The following is a 10,371-nucleotide window of genomic DNA, read 5'->3' as shown; positions in this document are numbered from 1 at the left end:
TGTTGCCAGTGAAAATCTGCCTAAACAGAACACAATTAAATGCTAATCGTCGTCCTAGAGTGTTGTGATAAGTAGAGTGCATACGTCTCTAATGGCGACAAGATTCGCAAAACAGTAATTTTCTGTCAATGACAGCAGGCGTTTCCAAGAAGTGGGCTGTTTGTACCTTCGGGATAACAAAATCGAAAACTATTTGTATGCATACATTGGAAATCAACTTTTTGGAAAACATGCCACATTTGAGCTTCTTTGTTGAAATATACATTTTTATAAAATACACATTTTATAATGCTTTGAAAGAGTATTAACCATATCAGAAGAATGCATATAACATGACACAAAACTGCAGTTTAACCTGCGAAAAAACATGGCTTAATGTTTCAATCGAAGCAGATTTAACTTGCTATGTATGAACAATCACCAAGTACTCATCTGATGAGAATAGTTTTGGCCAAAAAAGGATGCACGTCAGTACTGTCACTTGCATTGGCTGTATTAATACTGTATACACATCCGTTTATACAGTGACATGCGATTGTTATTTTTCCAACTTGCTTTTATGTGCAAAAAGACAATGTAATGTCTGCTTTTCTTGGATTCAGAACATTTTGGCAAGCATTGGCTGGTGGTATCGCAAGCACCCATGCATTTTGGTGCCATTCAGACCATTCGGCGTAAATTAAGCGTGAATGATAGCAGTGCCTTACATGCAGCTCTCATGACCGCCTGATTGGGGTTGCCAGTGGAGGCTGCCGAGTGGATGAGCGCAGGGTCCCTTTTCTTCATTATGGTCTTCTCTCGCTGCCTCCCTCTGCCTCCACAGCTGCACGGTCATGCAGTGCAGCACCGCATCTCCACCTGCTCTGCCCACATGATTCATTATCATTGTAAAATATCTAAACAGTTATGTTGCAAGCCCTGTAATTGCTCATGCCTCTACTGGTGAAATGGCCTCCACTCGAGTGAGCGCAGGAGATCCTCACAGGATATTTTGTCTTCATTCACACTGATTTTATGATAAGTTTTTTTATTTTACCAGATAAGACCCACTGAGATATATATCTCTTTTTCAGAAGCGACATGGCCACAAATGATAGCTCATTGAAGTGGCTTATGTGGAAATTTATAGCAGCCAAATACTCTTAATTGCATGTTTCTAAATGTGGAGGGAAAACCGGAGGGCCCGGAGAAAAATCCACGTGACCACGCGAAGAGAAATGCAAACTCAAATCTCCAGACGTCGGTATCGAACCTAGGACCTGTCTCCCACGCAAGGTAGTTCACATCTCGCCACCGTGGTACCCCGACGTCTTTTGGAAGAGGTGAGTGCCCACACGGAATGTGAAATCTGGTCGTGAAAAAATATGTATGCTATTTTTATTCTATTAGATCTGGATATGTAAACGCAAAGTAGGTGATGCTGTTAATTGTTAAAATAATTTGTAGCACTTGGGCAATTAAAGCAACAGTCGAGGTGCTGACAATGAATGGTATTTATCTCGGGGGCCGTCCATAAATGACGTCACGCACCTAGGGGGGAGGGTCAGACATTTGTGACGAGGGGGGGGGGGGTTTGAGAAATGTGACGTCACATCAAAATGCGCAACTTTAAATAAATATAGAATTGTTATAACAACACTCCTACAACATCAGAGTGCAGCGCCACATTAAATACGCACTACAAAGACAATAGTTTAAAGCGATTTGAAGCATGTTTTATTTGCAAAATGGAAATATGGTTTTTTGGGGGGGGGGGGGGCAGAGCTTTGTGACGTCATAATTGAGGGGAGGTCTGACTTTTTGTGACGAGGGGGGGGGTCAAAAATCGTCAAAAATCGCGTGACGTCATTTATGGACTGCCCCTAAAGCAATGACATAAATATGCAAATAAGTTTTAAGCAAAGGGCTTGTGCAAACTTACATTCTCATTCTAACCCAGTAACGAGACATACATATTTGTCATCGGAGCAAGTCAGCAGTTTCATAAAGTACCTGCAAAGTACAGCATACAATAGCTGAACATTGTATGTGAAATTATACACAAACGGATTATGCACATGAGAAGATGGTGTCTATGTTAAAATGTGTACAACCCGTTTCGAAAAACATCACTAAAATTTGCATTTTCAGGGATGGATTCATGTTGAAATATTAGATGAATGCCAAATCCATGAAGCATGAAAGAGAACATGCTGGTAAAATGTCAAATCAGAGTGATGTGCTGCTAAACTGAGCATTGAGGTGGTGCTCCTCTGTTCATAGTCAGCGGTGGAGATTCCACGTTCCTGTGGCAGGGGTGAGTAAAAATGATGGGTATTTTTTAAGAATCACGCTGATTTTTTTTATATCCAAAATAGTGCAAACCGTGCTGTTGAATTGCCATTTGCACTCCCACAAGAAAACATTTCATGTGATATGCTTTCCACAACTTCACACTTGCAAGCCTTGGCTGCCTCAGAATTTCCAAGATACCATGCTTCAATTATATTAAAACAAATCATGCCTCATTACATTTACCAACTGCTGAGCTGAAAAATAAATAAACACTCATGCGTGAAAGGTGCCATTTAATCATTTTAAATCTGCTCACTGACTATTATATTCAGAAACGGAGTGAAATTGCTCTCAAAAAAGCAATTCCGGCAAAGATGTTCTTCACTCAACACTTCTGTTAACTGGTAGTTGTCTTCACACTTGGCAGTCCACTTTGAAGGCCTCTATCCATCCCATGGTAAAGTACAACATAACGTATATCATGGTGGTGAGATGTTAACTACATCACCTGGTATACAGGTGGTCGTCGGTTCAATCCCGACCCTGACGCCTGCTGTATATTTGGAGTTTGCATGTTTTCCCCGTGGTCGCGTGAATTTTTATCCCGGTCCTTCAGTTTTTCCATCCACATTTAGAAACATGTGTTTATAGTATTTGACTGCTATATAGTTCCGCATATTAAGCCACTTCGTTGAGCTATCATATGTGGCCAGGTCGCTTCTGAAAAAAATATATATAGCTCAGTGAGCCTTACCTGGTAAAATAAAAAAATATTTATAGTTTACCAACAATTTGTATATAAACCGAATGACTGTATACAGTGCATCAATTCATCTGCTTTACGCTTTTGCTGTCTTATTTTGCTAGGTAACCAGTCGGGTGTCATGCTTCGCTGCTTTATCAGCTCGGAAAAAGCCTCATTAATGAGCTCCATTAGCTGGTTTCCAAATAAAACGGAGATTAAAGAAACGTCCGACGCCATACTTATATGGTTTGTATATATTTCGTATTCCTAGGAATGTTTTGAAGACGAAGGCAAGGGCATTCAAAGCGAATTGACAATACTCTTAGGTTTTTTCGGTAAAGTCACGTAGGTAAAAAATAATAAAATTAAAATTAATAAAAGTAATAATAAAAATAAAATTATAAATCACGACGTTTCGGAGGCAACACAAGTCTCCGTCATCAGGTGGGACCGTCACAGCCAGATTTACTCTATCAAGTGAGGCCTAGTAGACCAGTGTGGGGGGGGGGTGTTTTTTTTAATTACTGACGTTAGCTCAAGCAGGGTTATCGAACTCGGGTCACCAGGTTAAAAGTGCAGCACGAAAAACACTGCACCACCCAACCCAAATGAGCACATGTTCATCTACTGTGCACGTGCATTAACCCTGGTGCATATACAAGTGGATATGCATGTTTATGCAAATACAGTTCCACACGTTAAATGTATCTTTTCTATTATGGTGATGGTAGTAAATCACATTTAAGCTCTGTGGACCTGTAAAAGCACAGATCCCCTCTGTATGCGCACGTAAGATCGGCAGGCTATTAAAACATGCCCTCGGCTAACACTAGGCACCTCGTCGCTAATTACGAAAGCAACTGGCCGATCCCCCCACACACAATTGCAATTTAAGCAAGCATTTTGCCAAAAAGGTCATGTGTGCTACATAAATTAGCCGTGGCATTCAAACAGCACCCATTAGTAAAGGGGCTGGGGGGGAAACGGGTCATTAGATTAAACAAACGTGAGAAAACATGCACGCGTGTGTCACACGGAATGCGTGACGCATGCCGACAAAATAGCGGGTAGTCGTGGAGGAATGTTTTCGATTCACTGCTTTGTATGGACACAGGATGCGGACAGAGCGGAGTTCAAGGCAGACGTCGCTCTGCTCGTGTTCGCTTCGAGGTCACTGCAAAGAGGAGCGAGTACACTTCTACGACTACGGCAAGCTATTACGCGTGGCTCACGTCCACCTGTGTCTCGCTAGGGCCACAGTGCTGGCGTTGTTGCACAGCTTTGCCTCGGAACGCAAATTCAAGCCGGTTCGGAGCGGTGCAATGAACAGCCGAGCGCGCCACGTGTTCAGTTTCATGCGTCTCCGCTGAATAAAAACAACATATATTTTACCGCTGCTTTAAAACGTTATCTTTGTGTTGTGGCATATAGTAAGTCTGGCTGGTAAAATAAAGCTTTTTATTGATTTGTCTTCTCAGACCATTAAAGAGGCCCCAGTCTGTCATTTGCATCATAATAATAATACACCGCTCAAGACATGTAGCCTTAACACGTTCTCCCTTCTGTCGGTATTGTGAGATGTTCTTCCCATCATATCGCCCGTTGTTTGTACCTCGGAGGTGGAAATCCTATGAACAATGTGAGAATGTGTAAAACACTGAAGCACATAGTCAACTACCTAGTCATATTCTTGGGTTTTTTTCGGTAAAGTCACGTAAGTAAAACATTTTAATTAATAAAAGTAAAATAAAAATAAAATAAAAATCACGACGTTTCGGAGGCAACATAAGCTTCCGTCTTCAGGTGGAACCGTCACAGCACGCTTGCTGTATCAAGTAAATGAGGTCATCTCCACACATTTATCTGGTCATCTCCACACATTTATCAACAACCCTACCCTACGAAGGAAAAAAAATATATAGCACTACCAGAAAAGGGCAAAAATATATATAATAAAAAATGTATAGAAGTACCACTGAAAGGTGGCACCAAAACAATTAATCAACGAACGCTTGTTTGTGTTGCGAGTTATATGTATTAGTGGAGAGAAGTAAACATGCTGCGACCCGAGTTCGATTCCCGCTCACGGCCAACACCAGTGACGATTATCTGAACCGGTCCTGGGCCTCCCCTAGGTCGACTCAGCCTCAATAGAGTATCTGGTACGGTGTTGTGTCAACATCGCCTCTGGGAGGAGACAAAGACGGTCGGGCGTGTACCGTGCCAGCCTTCATAGATACTCGCTAACGGCACTTGCCCCAACAATCTTGTTTAGCCTACACTTGGGGAGGGGGGGGGGTCTTTGTCTTAGTATTTATTTGTGTTATTTGTGAAAGAAGATCACCGGACGGCGAGGCGCGTCTTGGCCTCCGGGTGTTGCACAGGTGGAGAGCAGGAAGAGGCTCCCAGCGAGGGCCTCGAGTGCGCAAGAGAGCCACGCCAGGTGGAAGGACCATCCGAATGCGATGGTGATGCCGTGCAGCACCTCGGGGCTGATGAGCTGCGCTGTGTGAGCGACGAGCTGCGAGTAGGCGCAGTAAACGCTCACTCCCACCAGCGTGACGGAGGCTGCGGGTGACACACAGCGTGGATGAAGCTTGCGCGGGGGGCCCGTAGCGTACGTTATAAAGGGGCCCTAAATTAAACACCAAAAAAAATCACGTAAATATTAAAACACAAAGTTTGTTTACTTGCATAGTGAAGTAATTGTATTCTTTTTTTTTATTGCTGTATGGCCAGATAATACGGCAAATCGCTAACATTAAACACCCAGTCGTTCATAAAAGTTGAAGGCGGTATAGTACTATAGTAATAGAGCAAGTGCAGAATCACTGAACCGGAATTGATAGCTTGAAAGCGTTTATCACGGGGCCCTTGAACGTGCGGGGCCCGTAGCATATGTCGCTACTTTTTCTACTAGGATAATCCGGCACTGGTCGCAACAATCTATCCAACCATCAAATGTCCACCGTGATCGATTAACCGCCCGCGCGCACATCTGAGTGCAGCATCCGTACAATATGCCGTTATTCCATGAAAGGGTAAATGGTGTGTTTAGCAGTTTGGTTCGAGACGAGCTTAGAAAGTGCAACATTAAACGGGGGTGATCTTGTGGAGCTCGCTGTCGTCTGCCTTTGTAATGTAAAGACGCGGTTGAAAAAATTACGTTGAATGTGATAGGATCAGGGAGGGGGGGGGGGGCTCATTAACAATCATCTTCTGCATACAAGCTCTGGCTTTAGTAGAATATAGAATGACATTCATCGTGTCTTAGGAAACGTGCAACTTGACACGTGGTTGCTTTTATATGCAATACAAATTGCATTGACATTCGTTGGGATTAATGCTGTAGCCCAGGGGCTCTGATTGTGAGCTCCCCTCCCCAAATATACACACACACCTATACATTGTACCTTATACAACACAATACTGTAGCGCTTGATTAAAGCCATAGCATCAACTCTGTGCGTTATTATCAATTGCGTGCTGAAAATGTTAAAAGTGGGTTGACACTGTTATGCAGATGTTAAATGTGTATATATCACAATTTGAACACCAAACTTGAAATAACCGTGGTGAATAACAATGGAGTGCTTGTCTTGGAACACATGGGTGGTGGTAATACGGTAGAGGAAGGAATTAAATCCATATGTAGTGACATCGTGCGATGTCACTGTGTAGTGCCGGCCCTAGAGGGGCCCGGTGAGCACTGATGGATAGCGCTAGATGGCACCACGCTTGGGGTGCAGTGCCAACCCTACAGGACAGGGTGTGGGAGTGCCGGCCGTAGGAATGAGGTTACTAGAGGCCATGGCACTCTGGTTGACCCGAGAGGACACGTGACCAGTTAAGTCTACAAAGGGGCCCCAAGTGGGGGCTAGGGGTGGTCACGTGGTCGGGGTCGAGATCCTGCTCGAGGATTCTGGAAGGTGGTCGTGGCCAAGGGCGGAGCCGGCCACGCCGCAAGAGAATATAAGCCGGGTCCCGAGACGGACCGGCGTTGTTGTTAAATCTGAAGAAACCTTCGTCTACGTTCTACGTTCTCCGAGTCTCCAACACATGGACCTGGACCCGAGCTGTGGTCCCTGTCCGCCATAGCTCGTTACGCTGTAATTAGTGTAGTAAGCCTGGTGGTCCACCACCAGGCTAACTACACTAGTTACGTTGTAATTAGTGTAGTTAGCCTGGTGGTCACCACCTGGTTAACTACACCAGTCACGTGGTAACTAGTGTAGCTAGCCTGGTGGTCACCACCATAGGTTGTTATTCTGTTAAGGGGAGTTACCTCGTGTGTTGGAGCTAAATAAATGTGTTGCCTCCAAGTATACGTCTGCGACTCAGTTGAACTCACTACACATATACAACGAGGTGCTCCAAAGCTATGACGGCACCAGGCTCACAATAAACTTAATCCAGCCCTGGCGTGGAACACATACTGGGGAGCATAGATGTATTTTACTGCATGACGCTCTGCCAGCCTTCACGTGGTTCCACGGGCTTCGTGACGACTACAACCTGTGTGTGCAAGGTGATGGACCCATCCTGCTGCAGGGCTTCTGAGACATCTGACAGAAGGAGCTGTACTATAGTGTTTGTTCAATGTGTGGGTGGCACAATGCAGGTGGAGGGAATGAACTCCCGAAGGTGTGTTCCGTCATGGCGTTTACCTCCGAAGATAAAGTAAATCCCAGCAAAGCAGATCATGTAGTAGTGATTGATGAGGGCGCTGATGAGAACGAAAATTCCTCCAAACACCATGAGGACCAGGCTGACTGGCAGCACAATCACCACCACCTTCTCCAGCACTGCGCAGTTCAGACATGGCCACAGCAATGAACAACAGCCGCGATTGGCTGTAAACCATCTAAGTATACCATTACAACCGTGTATTAAACCGATCAATTAAGTTCATTCTTGTACATTTCAGCAATTTTTTTCCTGTTAATGAGTATCTTTTCATGAACACGATTAATTTCGTAAAACTGTTGTTCACAAGGGGGAATGCATGTTGGCGTCTCAGATGCTATTATAGATTAGTAGCAACAACACAAAGTGTGTTAAATCTCGGACATAATTCCAAATTCAGTGAACCCGCAAGGATGATGATGATGATTATATGGTTAAAGAAATAGCGTCCTTTTAAAACAGATAAAAGCCCTCTTCACTCTCGTGATTTTACTAATCTAATTCACTCATGCGTCTTGAATACCTATGCATAGGAGCGTGCTGTTTTAATGTTTAATATTGTTGAAAATGTATTCATTGTTATAATCAAGTTATATTTTAAAACCATGCTCACAACAGATTGCTAATATCAATGGATAATTATGTTTGAGTTAATTCATTTGAATAACATTTCAGGAAAAACAATGTAATTATTTGTATGTGGATATACTAAATGGAATTTTAAATCAGCTATATAGATGCTTTGATTATCAATATTAATGAAAATTACTTACGTAGATCATTCTCAAATAGGATTTGTAACCTATGTTGTGTGTAATTTTAAAGGCGATTCCTGTCATATTGTGTCACAATTGAAAGCATATCAGCATTCTTCAAACCTGAACTTGACCAATATATTTCACATGATTTGACAAAAAATATGAAACAATAGAAATACATTCTAGCAATTCTCAATTCATCAATGGACAAATGCCTCCCCATGCCATATCGGTTATGTTTTTTTTACCATACTTCACTTTGCAGGTCAGTGCCGGTTGGTGAAGGGGCCGGGGAGGGGAGAGAGCAGGACTGGCTCCCATATCACTTGCCACTGATGTTAGCCATAGCCAGGAATCAAACTCGGGTCACCTGATTCATAGCGCAGCACGTTGACCACTCTACTTCCGCCCTATCTGACAAAAAATATATAAATTCTACAACGAATAAACCTCAAGAGAAATTTGGCTTCAGAGGAGCATTCAGAACATTGTGTTATAGGAGGTTAACTATTTATTATGTGTGCAGGCTACGATCAGTGTCCCATGTGCCTCTATCCACCCAGCAGTATAAATGCATATTGCCACCTCTTCCAAGACGTCTGATCAGCATAGAAGAATAGGACAACATATATGCTCGAGCTCCCTCGAGCGAAGGCACTTCTGCCAGCAGTGGCATGAGCAAATAATTTTCTCTTGAGCCAACAGACATATTTTGATAAGGAACAAGCCATAAGAAAGTATCTACATGATTACACACACAACTGCACATCTGAATCCTTCTGACACTAACCTGAACATTTTTTTACGAACAATTATTTTTCATGTGGTATGGGGTGATAATGATGTATCCATGGGGGTGATAATGATGTACTGCCATTATTATCGGCAACGAGCACACATTATGTTAATTGCATTGTAGATCAATGGATTTCATCATCGCTGCCTGTCAGATGGATAACATTGGCTAGTAACGGCATGTAGGACCAGTAAATAAAGATGCATGATGATGACAACAATTATAATGGTGATGAAGGGCAATACTGCACTTCGGCGTCATTGCACATCATGCATGGCCATTCTAGACTCTATTAGGATCCTGTATTGGGGTTATATATTCGTTTTATAGTCTTATCTATTCATTACGTACGAGTGATATTGCTCAAAATAGTTGTAGAAAGTTTCCTCCACCAAGGAATTGCGGCTCTACTTCTTAAAATCACGGTTGCCGAGCACAGGCCCAAAAGTCCATAGCGACAAGTGGCCAACAAACAGAAGACATTAAAGTATAACACATTCGTCCTCAATTTGACATGCCCCTACTGAACATCTGTGAAAAAAGCTATATAGCTCATCGGATTCCTCCAGTATAAATACAAATTCTGATAGCGATTCTGGGTGGAGGAATTAAGGAGTGATGTTCTTGGGAAGATAATCCACGGTGGAAGCTCTGGAAGAGGCGACTGACCTCCGGTGAGTGACTGCAGTGAATCAGTGATTGCTGGATCATACGTTAGGCTGTTGGACTGCTAAATCTACCTTTCGTGTTCTTAAATACTGCCAAGCTTGAGGGAAGCTGCCATAATTGTCCGCCTTATACATCATGGTAGCCCCTGCTGGGATATTAGGGCCTTACTCCACAGCATGAATAAAAAAAAACATGTAACATATGACCCAATACTCCTGATGTGAAAATGCAGATAAACTGTAACACTCATAATTGAACATCTGTCATTTGTGTCACTATCGCACACATGCACCTTGTGCTTCACTTGTATTTTTCTGCCTAAGCTTCCCCCGTGAGTGTATGGCCTCTGCCTGGTCAATGAGGGCTTTGCAAAAAATAACACACAAATTTGGTTCAGCGCACAAATAATTTTCCTCAATTACAGCTCTGAGAGGGAGTCAGAA

At 43.0% G+C, this 10,371-nt stretch overlaps 1 protein-coding gene across 1 annotated transcript in view; it reads right to left on the bottom strand.

Annotated features, from left to right (window-relative positions):
* Positions 1 to 25: 25 nt before the first annotated feature.
* Positions 26 to 10,371, bottom strand: part of LOC133347704 (transmembrane protein 235-like) — a 38,260-nt gene continuing 27,914 nt past the window's right edge. Inside the window, exons 3-5 of the mRNA XM_061560203.1 lie at positions 7,687 to 7,824; positions 5,364 to 5,587; positions 26 to 858 (exon numbers count right to left, since the gene is read on the bottom strand). Of these exons, the coding sequence (XP_061416187.1) occupies positions 832 to 858; positions 5,364 to 5,587; positions 7,687 to 7,824 (389 nt within the window). The 3' untranslated portion in view covers positions 26 to 831. The remainder of the gene's footprint in view (positions 859 to 5,363; positions 5,588 to 7,686; positions 7,825 to 10,371) is intronic.

This window comes from Lethenteron reissneri, chromosome 26 (assembly GCF_015708825.2).
Source record: "Lethenteron reissneri isolate LAM-NWPU_2019-01 chromosome 26, ASM1570882v1, whole genome shotgun sequence".
In the NCBI taxonomy this organism is placed as follows: Eukaryota; Metazoa; Chordata; class Hyperoartia; order Petromyzontiformes; family Petromyzontidae; genus Lethenteron; species Lethenteron reissneri.
This window is presented reverse-complemented; position numbering and strand designations above follow the sequence as displayed.